This window comes from Brachionichthys hirsutus, chromosome 1 (assembly GCF_040956055.1).
Source record: "Brachionichthys hirsutus isolate HB-005 chromosome 1, CSIRO-AGI_Bhir_v1, whole genome shotgun sequence".
NCBI lineage: Eukaryota > Metazoa > Chordata > Actinopteri > Lophiiformes > Brachionichthyidae > Brachionichthys > Brachionichthys hirsutus.
In genome coordinates this window covers 9,122,457-9,143,220 of record NC_090897.1, presented here as the reverse complement: position 1 = coordinate 9,143,220, position 20,764 = coordinate 9,122,457, and the positions used below count along the sequence as shown (strand labels likewise).

Here is a 20,764-nt window from a genome sequence, read left to right as displayed (position 1 = left end):
TTTTATATATATATATATATATGTATATACAGCAAACAAGTCTCTGTAAACATGTTAAAGTATGTTAGTTTTCTGAAAACATGGTGTCATCTCATAAATACAGGCAACATCGGCATCCGCAAACGTCACTAAAAAGATAACATTCTGGGCTTTCAAACGCAGCCCACTGCCATAGAAACCGAAGGAAGGAGGGCTCGAAAACACCCCCATCACAAGGTTTTAATGTTTAGAATGGCATATTTGGTAACCTTTTGGTAGTGTGGTTCAGCTCTATGAAAGAAAATGTGCTTCTTCACATATTGGGAGGTGGAAAATAATGTTTTCATGTAATATTCCTAAAAGAACACCAACATACAGTAATGGTATAACATGTATGAAAATACAAAAATAAGATTAATACTGTCAATAATTGTACAAGAAAAATATTGTATTATTAAAGGAAAGTTCAGTTTGTGTAAGTTGGAGCAAACGACCGCCAATTAAAGAGGAAATGAATGTGCTTCTGGGTGTGAAGATGCTCCCTAATGCTCTCATCCAATCGGGTGTCTCACCTCGCCGTTCATCAAAACAAATCTCAGACTGCTCTCCAGCACCAATTCATCTTGTGAGCAACGCTTTGGCTGAAAATAATATTCTGCAATCGTTATCAATACCAGCATGGCACATTGTCACGGCGAGAAGTCTCAACTCTGGTCAGTTGTTGGAAAAAAGAAATGTATCTCTCTCAAACGATACCCTCTGCAGTGACGAACTATATTTATGCTGAGCCTGCTCAAAGCCTCTGAATAAAAAGAACTAAATATTTATATTTCAACGTCAGTATTTTACAAGCTAGGAAACAGTAGATGGTAGCTGTATTCTGAATCACTGTGTGAGATTTGGCAGTTACAGCTATGTAGACAGTATATTTATTACGGGCGAAACGAGAGCATTTCAAGCCCCTGACCCATAGTAATCGCTAGTCGCACGCTCAGCTGCAGATGGAAGTGTGTGACGGCCGTGCGCGACTCGCAGCAGCTCTCGTCTCGAGACGCATGGAGGAACGACCTGCTGCTCGGGTGGCACGTTCAGAAAACTGCAAAATATGTCTCTTTTTCAAATGGGAGATGTCTTGATGTGGAAAAATAGATAGAAAAATGTGGAGCCAGTGTGTGTACTTAATTTGGCCTCTGAGGCTAAGAACTCTTCCAATTGTGTGGGTGTGGGACTATAATGGGTGCAGCTCGGCCCCCCCAGTGGCTCATCTGAGCTGCAGGCCCGTAAACTGGTACGACGTTTACAATCAGTACTGGTGAAGGTAGGGGGGCCTGTGCTCGTGTTTGAAGGGGAAAGATTTAAAGCCCTTTGTGATGGGTTTGTGTTGCTGCTGCTGTTGCTGCTGCTGCTGCTGCTGCTGGGTGAAGGGAAACCCAGAGGGGATGCCGGTGGAAGGAGAACAGTCGCTGGCATTGGACCATATGGGAGACTGCAGCATCTGCATGGAGTCGCTCCACTGGGAGGAAGGAGGGATGCTCATCTGGTACAAGGACGAACTGGGATTGGGCATGGTGTTCATGTGGCTCGAGTGCTGCCACGGTGCTTTGGGAGGCCAGGTTTTAGTTTTGCTGTCCTGTGGGACCAAAATAAAAAGGCAATTGAAAAGGTCAACCAATCGAAAAGTCACAACCAGACCGGTCCAATCTGAAAACTATTTAAAAAAGAAAATGTTTGAGCTCATCTAAAATGAATTCAAACAGCATCCTTTTCCAAGTCCACAGACTAAGCAGCCAAAGCAAAGGTTTCGTCACTGGTCGTCTCCGAACCCGGGGACCCGTAACTCCTACCTGGGTATCATCACTGATGTGATGGAGTGGTGGTGAGGGCAGGGTGCACACCTCAGGCTCACCACAGCTGTGTTTTCTGCAAACAAATACATTTACATTAAACCTCATTTGAATGTACAGATACTTCCTCATCGTCCTCTTTCACTGCAACAATTATCAACAAGTCTGTAATCAAAAGACAAGGAGAAAAGGCACCATGGTTTACCAACAAAATCAATCCGTAACATTTTAATGGGGGGGGGGGGGGGGGGCACAGTGGGCAGCGCCGTCACCTCACAGCAAGAAGGTTCCGGGTTTGACTCCTATCTTTGCAGAGTTTGCATGTTCTCCCCGCGTGTGTAAGCGTGTCTGCGTGGCCCCACGATGTGCTGACGATGCATCCAGGGTGTACGCCCCCCCCCCCCCCTTCCCGTAGTCAGCTGGGATAGGCTCCAGATAAACGGTTGTACACGATGGATGGTAACGGGGATCACATCCGAGGTAGCTACTCACCTCCTCTGTTTAACCGCGGCCACGAGGTCTGGCCCAGAAAACATGGAGAACAAACTGTCCCCATTGGCTGAAGACGTCTCATCGCTGGAACTGGCAGAGTCCCCCTGATTGCCTGACCAGCTACTGTTCATGGCCTCCCTGAGGACACAACCAAAGCAAGCTCGTCTTCCTGAACGCGGTCACCAGGACAGGGTTCAGAAGGGAGAACTGCTTCCGTCTCGGCTCAAACTCTACGCAGCGTGTGGGGACTCTCACACTACCTACCCCTCACTGTAGTACTCTGGGTGGGACCAGGTCCTGTGCTGCTCATCGGGGATTGGCCAGTTGCTGCGTGGGTTGCTGGGCCGACGGATGTGTTGCGCCTGCCGTTTCTGTTGCATGGCCTGGCTGACGCCAGCAACGTAACGTGCAAACTCCGGGTCAGAGCCCACTGTGCGTAGAAAGGGGGGGGACAAACACGGCGGTGAGTTTCTGGCACGCTCAGCTTTTCTCTTTGGCTCCCTGGAGCTCAATCCTTCACCCCAGACTGTCCACCAAAGCAGAAAAATCACAAAGACAACGCCACACGCCCGAGTCAGCTCCCCTGTAACTAACAATGGTGGCCGGCCCAGACTGGATCCAGCATCGACGTACAGCCAAAGCTGCATGTGGAAGTTCATACTATCCAAACGACAAAGTTTATACCGTTAATACCGGCTCATTATGCCAGCAGCCGATGCCCGACTGTCTGATGTGAAAATAAAAGTGAACATTCAAGCACACCCCAGGATGGTGAAGCTCACCTGCTGGGTCAAAGGGCAGCGCGTCTCCCAGGACTCCAAACGCTCCTTCACTCTGGTCCCTGTTGGGCCAAGTATTATTGCGGGGCCCTTGCGGCTTCTGACCCAGCATCTCAGACATGACGCTGTCCATGTAGGTGCTGACCAGGCCGAGACTGTAGAGGTCTGAGCTAAGGTCTGGTAGCCCAGGAGAGCTCCACTGCCCGATCGGGCCGAGGGGGGGCAGCCCCGCCGTGGAGCCTTGTGGTGGGGGTTGCTGCCCGGAGGAGCCGGGCCACTTGCTTGCCACTCTTTGCTGTGGCAGAACCTGGGGCGGGGTCTGCTGAGGAGGAGGTGCCTGCTGCTGAGTGATGGGCTGCAGGAGGTGCTGGTAGTACTGCAGAGCCTGCGGGGAGGTCTGTTGGGGTGGAGGAGGGGGTTGTTGTGGCTGCTGTTTCTGCACTGCTTGGGGTGGAGGCTGAGGCTGGCTCAGGGTCTGTGCTGGAGACCGCAGGGCATTGTGGGAGATCGACTGTAAGGTTGGTGGGGGTCCACTCGGGGGCTTCAGCTCAGCAGGGTTCGCAGACGCCACAGAGTTTCTTCTCTTTATGAGCGGCGAGGCCTGCTGGGATTTCCCCATATTGAACCCGGAGAGAAAGTCGATGACATCCTGCATCTCTCGGTCAGTGGGCAGGTTCATCCCCTGGTCGTCAGACGCAGAGCCATTGGCCAGCGGGCTGTGCTCAGGGTTGCAGGACAGGCTGGTCATCTGCAGGATGCTGCGTAGCCTCCCATCATTGTGGCCCAGGCTCTTGGCCTTCTCGGAGCTACCGGTTGTTAGCATGCTGCGGGATGGGGTGCTCGGGATGGAGTAACTGCCCCCGCTGTTAGAGCTGGACGACACTTTCTTGGTAAACTTGGAAGTCAGCTTCGATATCGTTTTGGGAAATCCGCTGGAGGTCTTGGAAGTGGTGCCTGGTGGCAGGTCTGCGTGAGCGCTGTAGTCGGGGCTCTCCCGCTGCAGCTGGATCTGAATGATGGGCAAGGCTTGCTCTCTTGACGGAAGAGAAAGTCAGACATTTAGTCACCAATAATCGATACCAGTGAACACAGCAATCTTAATTCACTTGACTAATTTGTGATTTCATTCTTCAGCATTTGTTCTGGACAAGGAAGAAATAACTTTTGTATAAATAAAAATCATCTCTATAGGTCATGAGGTCACACATACTGAGCGGTAAACGATAACATCCACTCACTTCCTCTCCTGCCACCTGTTGATGTCAAACACTGCCGTGTACAGCACGTCCACCAGACCAAGTGTCCTCTCCGGATCCAAGCTTCTCTGAAGCAGAGACATCGTGGCCGGGTCCTCCTTCAGACACCTGAACATGTGCATACAGACACAAATAGCATCCCAGAACACAAATTGCTTCTTCAGCATTTTATATTTCACATGGAGCCCCAGGTGTATTTGCTCAAGAGATGATTATGTGACAAGTAAACAAGAAGAGCCCAAACTTGCTGGAAAGGTTCCATTTGTAGATTTAACAAATTTCCATTGAAGTTGGACTCAAACACATAACTCACTAATGCTAACTGTTGAGATGACCCGAATTTTAGATTTTCACTACTACCATTACAAAACTAAATTCAATTCAAATCTTCATGGAATCGAGACCAAGATGTTCCTCATGCTTGTTTAGGCTGTTGTGCATCCTGAGAAGCGCAGCACAGAGCCTGTTATTAACAACCTACCTGCATGAGTAAACACAGATATCATATCGATAGACTCCCATGTGATTTGCTTATTACGAAGGTTAGATCCTGACAGTTGTCACATGCTACTTTAAGGAAGCTGAAAACAGGAATCTTCCCTGACTGACTACATTAAGATTAAAAAAAAAAAAAAAACGTGTCTGTTTACACTGACATTCTGCTGTGTGCACAGACACACATGATTAAACACTGGTGCAGGCAATTGAACCTGGGTTATAACTAAATTTTTGTTCGTAAGTTTCATATTTATCATTAGAAATTAAATTCATTAAACATTGGAATTGTTCGAGATGGGAAAAAAAATAGAAAAAGAATTGAGCTGTAACATTGACACGATTATTTTTAAGGATAATTGTCTCTATCTGGATGGAAGTGGTTCACTTTCTTAAACAAAGTGACCAGATGTTCTTACCATGTGGAGGGAACCTGGACCACCACCTTAGAGCCTTCCAGAGTGATCTGGGGAGCGTAAGCCTCCTTGTTCTCAATCTGAGCTGTATCGACCACCACCTGTCGGGACGCAAAGACACGCCTTCATAAGCATCAATAACACACGAGCTTCAGCAAAAGTTCACAAATGTTTACGCCATTCTTTCTTGTAGTCTAGTTTGCACATCTAATATAATAAGGACATGAATTCGTCCTGTTGTAAACCCAACAAAACTTTAGCCGGTGCAGCAAGGAAACCAGGTAGATTTATCCCTACTCCCATAGGGCAACAGGAAAACATCCACTAAGAAGGCACTGGCTAGTCATTGTTGACCGATTTTAAGGAAGCTGAAGTCACTCAATCAGACAGTGTCAGCAAACAGGCCGTCCCCCCTGCCTCCTGTTAGTCACGTTTATTTGCTAGTCCTTTGAAAGTGTCCATGGCCCTTTGAGGCCAATGCAGTCGGGTCACAGAAATGGGAGGAGTGTATTTCCTGTATCATAGGAAGTCACCCTATTGTTGTTTAAAAAACAGGCGTATCCTTGGAAACGTCAGGCAGGCCATGTGAGAGATACACGCAAACACACACAGTGTCAGCCTTGTCGAAACACATGTGATATAAGGTCACTGGTGGGAGGAAGAGGAGGGACAGTGGCAAAATATACGAGGCCGACATGTCTGAAGGGCTCTGCCCGGCGTGACTCAGAAGAAAACGTGGGCTGCTGTCCAACAAGGTTTCCAGGAACGACAGCTGAACAGATTTGCTGATTCATAGGAGTTTGAAGCATTAACGAACGACAACAAACAGGAGACGTTTGCACTTTGATGAGCGTAATGGTAAGCTTTTAGGGTGTAGAAGGTACAGACAGTGTGTGGCGTGTGTGTGCTCGTCATGCACACTGCTGTATGGCCTATGTGTAATCTATTTCTAATGTCTAATAAGGAGTTAATGCAAAGGGCTCATCCATCATCCAGGGATAGTTTTAGAGTTAGCTTCGGGGTGGCGGGACTGGATGGAAACACTCCCTCTGCTCGACACAAAAAAACAGGGCAGGCCCCACAGAGGAAATAAATACCAGAGCAGAAACATACTGGTGTTACTCTGAGGAGACTCCTGCTGCTCACGCTCCTTCCCCATGAATCTCCTTTTCAGCAGGAGGGGGCGGGGGGGGGGGGCGGGGGGGGGGTTCTGTTTTTCAGATCCACCCGAGCTAGCCCATCCTTCAGCCAGATGCACAGGAATGCTTCTCCTCTTGTGCGTCTCTGGAGTGTTTGTTTACACCTCTCGGCTGGCTTAAAGCAAACGAACATGTCTTCTGATCTCCAGTACAAATCTGACAAACAATGAGACGCAAGCCAAACCCCCAGACGCACAAAAGGAGAGTGAAGTACAACAGGCCAGTTCACGTCAGAATGCCACCTCCTCTGCGCTATCGGCTGCACCACGGTGACTGATGGCTGGCCAGAGAAAAATACTGAATAAAGACAGAAAGGAAAACTTTCAAGTCAGCCGTTGCTTCGTATATCTTCTTGCCCAAACAGGATTAAAAATGTGGAAAGAAAAACTAAAATAAATCCAAAGCATGATCTGCATTCAATAAAAAAATATTTCCTTTTTTGTTTCTCCTTCAGATGTTGGTAAAAGACAAATTTAGCATGATTCAATTCAGCCTAGGGCCAGCATACCGTCACCTGAGCTCTAATGAAATGCAGTATTTGCCATTTAAAATGTGGCTTACGCAATTGATATTTAAACAACATGAAGCTGTTAAAGAAATTTCGATCACAAGGCCATATTTGAGAACACGTCACAAATGGAAGCGCAGCTGTCACAAGATTATAGGATTCATTCATTCATTTTCTACCGCTTTGAGGGCCACGAGAGCTGCTGGGGCGTATCCCAGCTTGGAATGGGCAAGAGGCGGGGGGGGGGGGGGGGGGGGTACACCCCGGATGCATCGCCAGCGCATCGTGGGAACACGCAGAGACGAACAACCACTCACACAGTACGGACAATTTGGGGCAGCCAATTGATCCAAATTGCATGTTTTTGGCGGTGGGGGGGAAACCGGAGCACCCGGAGAAAACCCTCCCAGTGTCCGCGTGGGTTTTCTCCGCACAGATGGGATCCCCAGCAAAATAGAGCTTTAGACGCTAGTTCTTTACACTTTCACTCACCAGACCAGCCTGGCCAAACAGAAGTTGGACAGCTGTCTTGCAGGCTCCTCTCCAACTAGATGGGCAGACTTGGTTGAGAACCTCAGTGACAGGAGAGTCATCCCTGGGAGTCACTCCATTCTGGCCCAGCGAATCCTTAATGAGTTGCAGCATCGTGTGCTGAGCAGGAAAAACAATGCGCCATCAAAACAAGTCGTTTGTCATCACTGTCTGATGACGTTACACCACAGATGCCAGGAATCAAAGGGACTACAGCTCTCAGTGGTCCGCGTAATCATTCAGAAGTTGGTGATGCTTTTTAAAATGACTGACCGAGCGAACAATTGGTGCCATTTAAAACGCTACAATCAAATCAGGAAGGAAACGAGGATGTCGGGTTGACGCCAACTCCTTTGGTAATTGATGTTTTAGGAGAACTTGGGTGACCTGTCAGAGAGAATACCGTTTTCAGCTTGAGGTTTTCTGCCGCCGACTCATTGAAGGACACTCCTTTGAGGAAGTGAGTGCCAATCTGCACAGGAATGGTGGGCAGCTCGCACTGGATTGGCTGGGAGGTGGTCTGTATTCTGCCTGCCTGGTGGGCCTCTGCTTCACTGCAGCAACTCTGCAAAGACAAATGCATGACAACACACGCACAACAGCGCTACACTCCGAAACACTGATGGTATTTTTTTACATTAGGATTATAATTAATCTAGCAAACGTTTTCCATGGAAAGAATACGTCTGCGTGTGCCTATTTAATAGATCAATCTTCACGGGCATTTTCTTCCTGCTTGAGCTTGAACCCACCTGTAAGGCTGCCTCCACAGCTTTCGGGTTTAGATGAAATCCAGCCTTCAGAGCATATTCGCTGTGGCCCAGGCTCTCTAACGCTGCTTTGTAGGCCTTGGAGAGAAATGAATGGCCATCAGTCCAACATTTCTTCTGTCACTAAGAACAACAGGTTCGGATCATACCACCTCCATCTTCTAATGACAAAACCTTGTTCCCTGTGTTTGTGAAATATTAATACCATTTAGCAGAAGGACTTTCTTTTACTGCAATAATCCTACATTTAATTGCCTACCATGGCCTGAGGGTAGATTACCGTACCTGTAAAGCATTGTCAATCTTCATGTTGAGTTCCTTCAGCTGATGCTCAGGAGGGATGGTGGTGTTGTTGGAGCAGAAGAGCTGCTGAACCTGGATACCTGCCAGACCGCCATCCCGGCCCCTCTCTCTCAGCCTGGCTGTGGCCTGATGATGATGATGATGAATATATTTATTAGCTATAATGTTAGCGCAGTACAAGTACAGTCAAACAGTAGCATGTATTACAGTACAAATACAGTCAAACATCCTGTCTAAGAGGAGCATTTCAAAAAAAGCCTTTGCTGTCTTGTTTCCGTTGAAGGTCCTTCGTATTTAATTCATCGACATGTAACAATACCAATAAAAAAAATGCAAAAGAATAAATTAAAAAGGCATCACAGAGTATCCAGTCAGATTGACAGCAGGAACATTCTACACTATTACAACTTCTTAGATGGGAAGCATGTTTGACGCCTTGAGAAAGGATCCTGGTTACCTCCCTTTACCTTAAAATGTAATGCAGCACCGGAACCCGTTTCATGAAGGACACCAAGAAAAGAGACTCGGATACCTGACCTGGACTTTCATGAAGAATTGAGGCTTAGCATGACAGACAGCCTGCCCACCACCAAGCTACTTAATCTATGTTGGACTTTACTTTACTGAGCCAAATCAAGTGAAAGTAACCCAGACTAACTGGAATAGGGTTTGTGTGTGTGGTTAACTGGCTTTCTGGGGTGGATCTAGCAAGCTTTGTCCTCCCCAGGGCCAACACTCTGCATGCCGGAGCTTAAAGGATAAATCAACCCGCCAGTCTACTCTCTGGTTCGCATCATACGACCAACTTCAAAATGGGCCAGAGGGACTAACTATCCTAGGGCTTAGTCCGGTTCTCACAGAACTAGTTTTCTTCATAAGGATTAGTGTTGATAATTTTACAGAATATAACAAATACAGGTGCATCGGAATCTGCAGCCCAAAGAAAGGAGATTGTAGCCTTTCATCAGTTCTAATGAATTTGCAACATACTAGCTTTTCCAAGGTTTGAACCAGAACACTCCCGTGGTACCAGAACACTCCCGTGGTACACTGTTGCTGCATACCTGAGCTGCAGCTTTCCATAAGCGAGAGGCTTCCTCCAACTCTGTGAGAGGCCCGATGTCGGCACTTTGGGAGCGGGCATTGGTGCAACGCTCCTGGGCCTGGGCAAGAGCCTCTGCGAGGCAAGATTGAGCCACGGGCTGGACCTTCTGCAAAGCCTGTGATAGAAACTGGAAATGGACCTGCATCACTGTGAGGAAGCACCGACCCAGCACCTAGAAAAACATGACGGATCATTGTTATATCATACCTCGTTTCCCATTCTTTGCATGCCAGACAACCTGAGTCAGAGTGTTAAACACACCAAAAAATAAGTGCCTGCAGGCATGTTAGTTTGAATGCTTCAGTGACTGGTTAACACTCTTCATAACAAAGTTCTTATCCTACTTGGCAACAAAATGAGCTGAAAGTGAAAGTCTGGCTAATGAAAGGTACGTTGTGTTGGTTGAACATTGCATTTATTGTCCCACACCAAGGGCTTATATGAATTATACAAGACGGCATATTTTAGCTGCTAAAACATTTAGAATTAAATGACAGCAAATACAATTTCAAACTTTTGGATGAACCTGATCATGTTCAAGTCACCCCCTTTTAGGAATGTTTGTTTCCTTGCTGCTTCTAACATCATAAAGTTGTTCTCGTCTCTGAATGACAGCCTCGGTATGTCAATACGCAATAAATCCGTGTCAAGCGTGTGCCTTAATGCCTTCAAATGAACTTGCAGCAACTGTCTGTCATTCTCGTTACAATGATGTAACTATGATTGCTCAATGAAATTACTGGAGTTTAAAAACTCCAAGGTTGTCAGCACTGCTGAAGTATAACTGGATCAGTCTAAGTGATTGTGTTGTTTTCATTTTTGTTACTTAAAGGAAAAAACAAGGACAAACACGAGCTGAACTGACAGGTGATGTTAATATGCGATGACTGTTTAGTGCTTCAGCCGTGTGTTCAATCTCATCTGTGCACCGACCCACCACCTCTAATATGTCCTGACTCGGATCATCAACAGTGACAGACGGACACCTTCATCACGCAGCGCAGCAACAATCACATGAAGCTCAGCATCAGCCGAACGGATGTGCATCTTCATCCTGAACTAATGAATGCACGGCCATCTTAGAAGAGGCTGCATTTTACCACTGCCATCACCAGCATGAACGACTAATACATGTTTGAATCGCAGCCACAGCGGATGCTTTAATCTCAATAACATGCTCAGTGACAAACGCTTGCATGGTGATGCTTTGGTAGGTAACAGATTAATTCAGAGTGCCGACATGCTAATGTTGCACATTGAACAAAGAAAGCTTTATCTGAAGGTGGCATTTGATGAAAAGGTCAGGAAATCAGAGCTTTTAAATAATCATCTGAGGCTCATAAATACGCCGACCGCGAAATGTCAGTGCAATAGTAGCCGGAAACAGTCAGTGTCAGTTGGATACATAGAAAAGGAGGAAACTGGTGATGACAGAGGATGGAAAAGTGAATAATTGTAAAATAGCCCACTTCAATCCTGAATCAAAGCCAGAATCCCCTGTTCATCCTGCTTATGGTCTGGTAGCTGAGCAGGAAAGGTTCAAGGCTGCGACTGTCTTGCAGAGATCACCAAAAATGGCACCAATTACTTTTACATTTGGTGACAAAGAGATGGATTTGTATACACACACCCCCTATGAGTATTTGTTTGACGAGGCTATGATCAGACATTATGTCACTTCTCAGAAATGTTTTCTGTAAACGCCACTACTCTATGTGTGTAGGTCTACGTATTAACTGCTTACTGACTGAAGAATGTTTCATCTTCGATTGATAATGGATAATTGCTAAAATTAAACAGACAAATACACATAATAATAAAGTAATAGTTACTTGAACATTTTGATTGTGTTAAGATTTGCTTGTGATAATCAATATTCACTATTTCATGTACTCCAAGGGAAAAAGTAAGCATTGATCTTGGTGCAAAGTAGACAAATAAGAGATGAAATGAGGTAAAATTGATACAGCCAAATAACCCAAACTGAAATCATCTGGAGTGTGTTCTAATGGAGAATGAACAATACCAAGAAAACAGGCTGGAGAGACCAAATGAAAGTGAAGGTTTTACAAACTCATCTACAATAAGAAAAAAAACGGCGAGGCCATGGCTACAACACCAGATAATGGATAACACATGTGATTGGCTGCACAGTATCCCACACAGTCATGGAAAATATGAGAAATAAGAGTGCAGCAGAGCCAAGCCGACATCGGGCCCCTCTCAAGCCCAAACAAGGAGAATCATGAATCAATCAACATGGATACGTCTATTTTCTGAGAACACCTGCACTGCAAATGCACCAAATCTAGGAGGGGGGGCGCTCCAGAGATTTAGCGTAGCATGGACCAAGAAGGGACATATTAAGTTTTTGAGCAAATATGTCTATGGAAATGGAAATGACAGCATTCTTGATCATGTGTATCATCACTATTGTGCAGATAGATGATACAAGCACATGTAAGAAGCTCTCCTGTCGACACCGTTCTATTGTAACCTCACTATAGACCTCGTCCAACAAATGTTTTACATTTTTGTACCTTGGCATGTTTTCTCCTGTCTAACTTTGTATCTTTTGCACAAAGTCATAAGAACCAAGGAAACGTAACCTGCAATTGCAGAAATAAAAATGTAATAAATACATCATGTTTCACTGAAATCCAATGTAGCTTCATATGATAAAACCACATTTCATCAAGAAACCAGCAACTGTATAAAACAAAGAAACCACTAGCGTTTTTAAGAGGTGCAGATAAAGGGATTTTCCAGCACACACTGTTTACTTCAAAGCAGCCGTAAAGGTCTCTCTGGTTGGAGCTGTGTCTGCCTCTGGTCTTTACTCTGTGGTTTAAGCGTACAAGCTCGGCAAATGGCCTCCTAACAAACCGTGACGTGTTCATGCATATTTGCCAGAAGAGGCACACAGAGCAGCCAGAGATCCGGGCAATGATGGAAAATAAAAAGTGCCGTTTTTCAGACTGCAGTGACCTGAACTTTTGGAGGACCTTCGTGCAGAAAATGGTTAAAAAAAAAAGGGAGAGATGTGTGTGTCTGTGTTCATGTGTTGGGAGGTGTGGGGGGGGGGTATATCTCACATACCACAACCCCCAAACTCGAAAAAGCTTTTGTTTCTCAATACATCCAGCTGCCAAATAGCATTCCTCAACGTTTGCAGACAAAGGAAAATCCCTTTAACAGTCAAATACATCACATCACGAGGGGAGGGCTGAATCAGCAGCAACGACCACAAGCTGGACCGAAACAACTTTAAGTTGTGCATGCATACGGACCTACTGGATGTAGTACTGCAGAATGATAACTCACTTATTAAATTCTTATTCTGTCGTATAAAAATCAGATGATCAAATGTTTTTGTTTTTATTAACTTTTTATTAATAGCATTGTGCAGCAGAGTTCTCCTTATAAGGTATAGCCAACACACTGAAATAAAACAATTGTAAAATATTAATGCATTTCCTTCTCCGCTTTAATAAATGTGCCCTTTATGCCCAGAGCTAGACACTGAGTTTGAGTTCCAGGACATGCGGTCTAAACTTTCAGACTTGGGCTTCCTCAGAATTCATCTGTGCATATCCAAGACCACAGAGAGTCAGATTTACTGACTGTGGTGCAAAAATGTTTCCTGTTTTGGGCTCAGCCACATCCACTGAGGTCCTGCAGCCTCACCAGTGTCTTGGTCGGAGCCATGTACCATGTTATTGGATTATGGAAACACCAATAACCCCACTATTTTAACAAAGCCACCTGCGGAACATTGCTAAAGTGCTGGCACAGAATTTGAATTTGTCTAAATTTTAAAAAAGCGTTCATTATTCTGAATGTAAAGACTAAAAGGTGTTTGAACAGAGGAATTTAAGCAATTACGCAGCAAAAACCTTATGTTTTGACTAACTTTTGGACTTAATTAGCAATTAGATTTAAAAGGAATTCAATTACCTCTTGTCACAGTGTGACTCTGTTTTACAGTAATTTTATATTTAGCAACAGAAGATGTAACACATCTTATTAGAAGATGCAACACATCTTCTAATCTGTGAAATAGAAGATGGATGGCCACACTGGGAGTTCCACAGTCTGACAACTGCGTATTACATGGAAGATAAATAGATGCCGTAATCACGGGGAAGGACTGGGTTTAGGCAGAGTTTGGGTGTGGTTACAGCTGAAAATTCAGATAATTGATGCTGACGGGTCCACTTGAGAGGCTGTCTGTTATGGCAGCACAGAAGAAATGCAACTGCAATGAAGATTTTCCATCACAATAAGCGATCATTCTAAAGTTCTAAAAACAAGCGCACCTGTCAACTCTACTCATTTTCAAATAATAATTCAGAATGAGACAGGAACCTAAAGCAGCCAGTGCTTGAGGTTTGGACAGCATCAACATGTGTATATAAAGTGGCTTCATGCACCTGCAGAGCTGAGGCATCAACAACAAAGCAAGTTTGACACAGCCAATTTTATGTTCTTTGTGAGACATAAAATCCTAACCCTAACCCCCCCCTCAGCAAAGATAGTGAGTAGCACAATGGTGGTTATCAAGTTTCTTTGATCAACCAGGCTTCCTGCTTCAGGCTCTGTACACCCCCATAGGAAAGGAGCATTTTGAGTATCACCTGACTCTCTTTTCCATTGGATGGAACACATGCAGTCTACTTCGGCTGGAAGGAACAATTCGCTAAGACTTATTGAACTCTCACTGCAGTTTATATATTTTTTTAAATCCAGTGTATTTAAAATTACTTTTTAAGTCTTCTAGGTCACTATCCCATAATGCAGATTAGGAGTGTAGAGTAAGTAACCATGGCAATAAAACCAGGTTAAATAATTCCTTTGTCATATTGAAAACCCTCCCTCTAAGGCTGAACATACTTCGCTACCTCATGAAACTTGCTTCTTATTAGCCTTCTCTGGACCTGCAGAGGGATTGGGGGTAGATTTAGAAGCAGGGTTTCCTTAACTACAGGATTAGTACACAGAGTTCCTCGCTAGTCAGATACCTCGTCAAGCGTCTGGACACACGTTTTAGCTGTTAATGTGCATCATTAAGTACGCCATTACAAATTATGCTCATGTTCTTTTCCTTCTCCTTTCATGACTCTTATCTGGTCCATCTCAGTAATAGATTTCCTGGCTTTATTGATCAGTTGTAGGCGTGTCCCAAATCCTCCCAATGGAATAATGTTCAGGAAAAGTTCATATTTAACGAATCAAGTGAGACACAAGACTCCCCCACATCACAACTGGTTATTTCAACGCTCCAAATGCATCTTATAAAACACCTCAGCTACAGTGTTTCAAAATTTTACGTAAGAAATTTCCTATCGACAGTGTGGAGAGATGGTGCGATATTCACACTGACAAAAGACAACTTTTCTTCTCACATCGTCAGTGTTTTTCACACCTCACCCTCAGATCCTTACACCAGCATAACACGGGGCGTGAGAAGCTTATTTAAGCTAGGAAACACTGGTTCACGGAACCAGCATTTTGATGGGGTATAATAAAGCATCTTAGCACAAGCTTGAGGACGAGTCACAAGTAAACGAATAAGAGAAATGACATGGTGCCCAGAGGTTATGCGCTTATTCATATTATGTCAGGTAACAGGATCCTTGAATGTCAATAGTTTTTTTGTTTGCTGGAACACGAGACCAGTCATTTTTCTTCAGTCAACACAATGTGACTTACTTCTGTGCATAAACAAGTTTAGCAGGTAACTAGGGTGACATGCTGCAGGATTCTGTGACACCACCTACCTCGACATCCTGCAGGCTGAAGTCGTTCTGATCTTTGAAGTTGGCAGCTCCAGCACTCAGCTCCATGAGCATTTTGGCGATCTCGGGCTTTATTGCTGCAGTCAGCCTACTGGCTGCCTCCATGACGTGTTCCTGCACGTCCTTCAGTTGCATAGCTGCTTTGGAATAGTGAGAGTTCCTGAACACACCGCTGAACAGGTCTGTAAGGAAGGCGCTGGCCCTGCAGAACACATTGAGAGCATCCAAATATTTGGAGATGCCTTGCTGGATATCTGCAACTGCGGTAGTTGCAATGGATGGAGGTGGCTGACAGCTGCCATGCATGCCCACTCCAGTCCCGATAGGCGAAGAGGCCGAGCAAGAAGATGCCAAGGGGGCGCTCAGGGTCCGGCTCAGCTCAGGCATCTGGTACTGCTGGTGCTGTTGCACTTTCTGCTTGGACCCGCCAAGCAAAAAGCGACGCTTGTAGTCCATTTTACTTTCCTGCGCACTACAACAATACATAAGTGGTGCGACCGCACCGAAAGCTGCTGTTTCCAATTCTGTTTCTTCCAAGAAATGTGCTCTTTTCCTCTTTGCAAGAAAACCCAACAAAACTGTCCTGAAACTGTTCAAGTTAAGTAAAAAGACAAGTCAAGAATTCCACCTGCCAGAGGCTCATCTCAGTGTGACTTGCAGAGAGGCAATGCAGACTTGGGTGAGTTCAGAGTGCTTTCAAAAAGACTGGCAGTCTGAGTGAAATGCTCACATGCAGCCCGGCTGCAGAAATACCAGTCCCAGCTTTTAAAAAAAAAATAGAAAAAGAAAAAAAGCACAGGCACACCTCCAAGGTCTCTAGTTCCAACGTCAAACAGAATTACCATAACAGTGGAAGAAAAGTCAAACCACTCCCTAATTTAATTTAAGTAATAATACAACCAAGTTCTAAAGTGCATTAACTTTCCTTCACAATGGGGGGGGGGGGATCCTTCATACAGTATATACGCATATGCATGTACATATATAAACCTATACCAGCTTGCACTAATACAAGAACACGATCATTTTAAAAGCTGAGAGGAAAATAATATCCAAGGAAAAGGAGACACTGGTCAACAGCACAGAGGAAGATGGCAAACAACAAAGTAACTGCTGGAATCAGAGGATGTGGTTTCGGATCTCTTTGTGCACCGGCTGGTAGAGGAGCTGTGGGAGGTGAAGGGCAGACAGATCCAGTCCGTCTCAAATCCTCTTCACAAGGCAGGACTCAGCAGGCGGTGAGCAAGTAGCCAGCTGATAGCTCTGTCTGCACGTCCCGAAGACTCCTGCAGCTTCCTGGATTCTACCGTCTGCTGGCTGAGGTAGATATTACTCACCATGGAAACAAGTGTGCTTCCAGAGCTTGCTGTTCTCTGCGGATGCAGATGAGAACGGCAAAAGCACAAATGTATCTGTAAGGCCTCTAGGTCATTTCCTAAGGGAGAAAAGGGTAGACACAAAGAAAGAGGGTCAATATTGAGTTAAGGACTAAGAAAGAACTTCATTCCAACTTGCTGTTCTAACCTTAAATAAACCGGTCTGCCCTTTTTAGAACACAACCTTATCGACAGCACCTGTAGCATTTACCTTAAATTACTGGCACATATGAATACCGCATGTAAGGTTCTCTCTAATATTCTTATGATAAACCTAAATGTCGTATTTCTTAATGATAAGAAACAAATAACAAATGACGTTCCTCTAAATACTCATTCTGATTCTAAAAATGTCAATGAGTAATCATACCGAGGGCAGAAGTAAGAAAGTTTCATAGTCGCTTGGTAGAAATCGGACTAAAAAATCATCCTTGATCAAACCCTAGCTTCAGTCTTATTACGTAGGGTATGTCTTCAATTGTGTCTGTTTGTTTGTAGCCCAACCCAAGAACCCGTCAACAAGATGAGTGTATCTGGAACAACGGGCCGATTCAGGAATTTTTACTCTTCTTGAAATTTTGCAAGATATTACATGTACACTAATTAACGTATTTCCAGGAAACTGTGTGTGAAAGTGAAGCCTGTGCCAAAGAATGACGCACATAATTTTGGCATAGCCTCAGATAAACCGTTCTCATTGTCTACCGTCTCTAAAATTCAGATAACCCTGAACAGTGCCGTTTTGATGGCATGAATGTCTGGACTGTATGGAGTGGAATTCTACTTTATAAGAAGTGGAATGCATTTATCAGGTAATTACTATACAGGAAAAAACAAATAATCAATAAGACAAACTTATTGGAGCTTGAGTAATTACATTTATGAGTGCTATCAAACTTTGTGTTGATCTACAGGAGCTGACCATTGGTCAGAAATGTTTGCTCTGTGGCGTGCAGCAGCAACTTTCCACTGTCAGCAGAAAGGCCTAAAGCGGTTCAGGTTTATCTTTAAAAGAGAGCAAGCTATTTACAGAGTAAAATCTCAAGCTGTGGCAGATAAAAAAAACAAAACATTTAGTGTCTAATGCTTTGAATTTAACCAACCTTTGCCAAAAAACAATGACAAAATGCAGCTACTTTAACCGCTGACATCACATCCAAGTTGCAAATGTGGTTTCAGCCTTTATAGGTGTGGTCTATTTTCTTCTTATATTTAAATAAAATCCCTTCAGGGTACAACAGCTCTTAATATCACATTAAAGCATTCACCACTTCACATGCTGCAGTTCAAACTTTAAATCTGATTGCCAGGACCCTCTAAAACACTTCTACAAGATCCACTTAGTTCAAATCACTCCCTGGTAAAACCATTTAAAGTAACATTTGTGATTAGAAAGAGCAAAGTCCAAGACTTTTATTTTATATCATATTACTATAATTGTTATAATCCATTGAATGCAATCCAAGAATGCTCCAAAAAAAAAAAAAGGTTTTTGAAATGATCAACTGTTGTTCTGCTCGGATGGGAAGAGGACCATATTTAGCCACATTCCTATAAACGTGGTGGTATCGGTGATATTATATCGCCATCTTTTAAAGCGCAGTGCTTTCGTTTTGTACATTTCCAGACGATTACTAACACCATGCCCCACAGCACACGTCTCTGAAAAGAATCTTTGCCAGTGTCTGGGTTTAGTAGAACACAGCTGCAGAGAGAAATCCCTGCAATAAGCCATTGTTGGAAGACACTGCATGGTCTGTTGAGCTCCACACAGTAGGAGTCACAAAACTCTCATTCAATACCGTGGCATTATGTGGCTTGTCCTTCTCTTTTAAGCCTTTGCACTTGATTATGAATATAATAATTTACATTGTAAAAGTCAAAAGGGAATTCGAGCTCACATTTCTCTGCAATTATTCCAGAAAGTCACCTTGTGATGGATATAAAAAAAAACACACACACACACACACACACACATTTAGTCCTGAAAACACTTGAAAACAGGAAAATACAAAAAGGTTCTGGAAATGTGGACTCTGGGGTGTGAGCAAATCAAAAGAATAGGTCAATGGCTAAAGTTCACAGGAGGCATAAATGATTTCGGAGGAGAAACTAAACTCTGCATCCTGATTCTGTGTTGGACTTCACACCAGCAGGTGTAGCTTTCAAAGAAATCAGTCCATCACTGAACTTCCTTTGCTATTTAGAGCTCTTGTGGCAACAAAATGGATACAGCCACACTCATCGGGACACCAAACATCAACATGGCAGTCTGTTTGCTGCACAACACCGCAGCACAATCGTTCTGTGGCCCATTCAGACTCTTATCTCGTTGGGCCATGCTAAACGCTCGCTTCTGTGTTTTGGATGAATCAGGAAATCAACCTGTGGGGGGGGGACCCCAATCAGAGTGCTGTCATTGTGCACAAAGCTGCTGCTGAACAGCACTGCATGCACAGCTTCAATTGTGAATCCCTGCCAAATTTCTCCCGACCTTCAAACCACACTTCCTTTGACAAACAGAGGGGTAAAATCAACTCGGCCTCATCTGTCCCTTGCTGTAAAGTGGAGGGAGGGAGCCAAGGGAAACTGGTGACCTTCTCGTGAAGGGACAACGGATCTGCTTCCTACTTTTTAACCCTTACATTACAAGCAAACACTCAAGTTATTATACAAGGAAGTTTCGCAGAGGATGATCTGCTTACACAGACACATTTACATGTCATCTGACAGATTAATATTAAATATGGTTTCTTGCAAAAGTAATTACCGTACTAGAATGAGGACTCGTTTTATGTTCGATTCACTCAGTCACATCAGGGTTTTCAGATTCATCTCCTTGTGTTTTCCAATATAAGACATGATCTGCTTTCAGTGTATTATTTCCTCATCCACAAATTCTCGTCTTGACACAGAAACACCAAATAAGGAAGATAAATTCAAGGCACAGTGCATCGCTAACTTCACAAGGATCAACACAAATAAGGCACTGACTTGTTAGTCTGTGGCAAATTGAGGGCAACTAGTGCAACTGTGCAGACTTCTAAATCCCAGGGATTGCAGCCACAGAATGAGCCAGGTGCCCTGAAAAGTTTGATACTTGGCTGTCGTTTTATGCAGTGTGGACAAAGAAAGTCGACATAGGTTTGCATTGCAGCGCTGTATGCAAGTAAATTGAATGCACTTTGACTGCATATTATATATATATATAGCGCTTTTTTACACCTTTGTGGTGCCCAAAGCACTTTACCTCACATTCACCCATTCACACGCCCACTCACTCGCTCGCTCTACCAACCAGCCACAGCCGCCCATGTGGTATTGTATTGATGCTCGACATGAAGATTGCGCTGCTTCTTAGAGTGGAAACCTCGAGCTTTGATTTAGTTTTAACATGCTCTTCAAAGAGAATAACAAAAGTAGGAACTGATTAAATGCAGTGAGTCACGGACCATTCTGCCAAAATTACAAAGCCACATTATTGTTTCAGAGAACGTTTTGGGTTACTTACATGTGAAGCAAGCGTAAGCGGTCAACATCGCATTCCTGGCTACACAACCTGGTAATCAAAGGTTATCCCAATAACCTCAGACACAGCATGAATATGAATGAGATCGGCTTGCTTCTTGGGGCCACTCTGTTGGCTGCAAGCCTTTTGCAGGTCACAATCCTAGAGATTGCACCCAAACAAACATGATAACAGAGTCCCTCCGGATGTGCATTGGAGGTGCGCCAACCCACCTTAAAGCTTTCCTCCAGCAGGGGGCTGCTCTGGGCTAATGATAGCTCTAGTTCTCCACTCAATATGTGTCAGCTGCTCAGCTTCAACAGGAAGGGGGTTAAGGTTTCCTGGAGCAAGCACCCTGTCGCCAGGAACAAAAACGCCAAACACAACTGAGCCACCGGGTAGAAG

The 20,764-nt window shown here is 44.5% G+C and overlaps 1 protein-coding gene across 1 annotated transcript; it reads right to left on the bottom strand.

Moving 5' to 3' along the window:
- Positions 1–1,282: 1,282 nt before the first annotated feature.
- Positions 1,283–16,357, bottom strand: garre1 (granule associated Rac and RHOG effector 1). The gene is made up of 13 exons (XM_068741235.1): positions 15,458–16,357; positions 9,637–9,849; positions 8,555–8,698; positions 8,252–8,347; positions 7,903–8,064; positions 7,461–7,619; positions 5,265–5,362; positions 4,333–4,458; positions 3,098–4,128; positions 2,580–2,745; positions 2,316–2,453; positions 1,824–1,899; positions 1,283–1,609 (listed from the first exon to the last, which is right to left on the bottom strand). Exons 1-13 carry the CDS (start codon positions 15,959–15,961, stop codon positions 1,283–1,285), a joined length of 3,240 nt encoding a protein of 1,079 aa, XP_068597336.1. The 5' UTR covers positions 15,962–16,357.
- Positions 16,358–20,764: the final 4,407 nt, after the last annotated feature.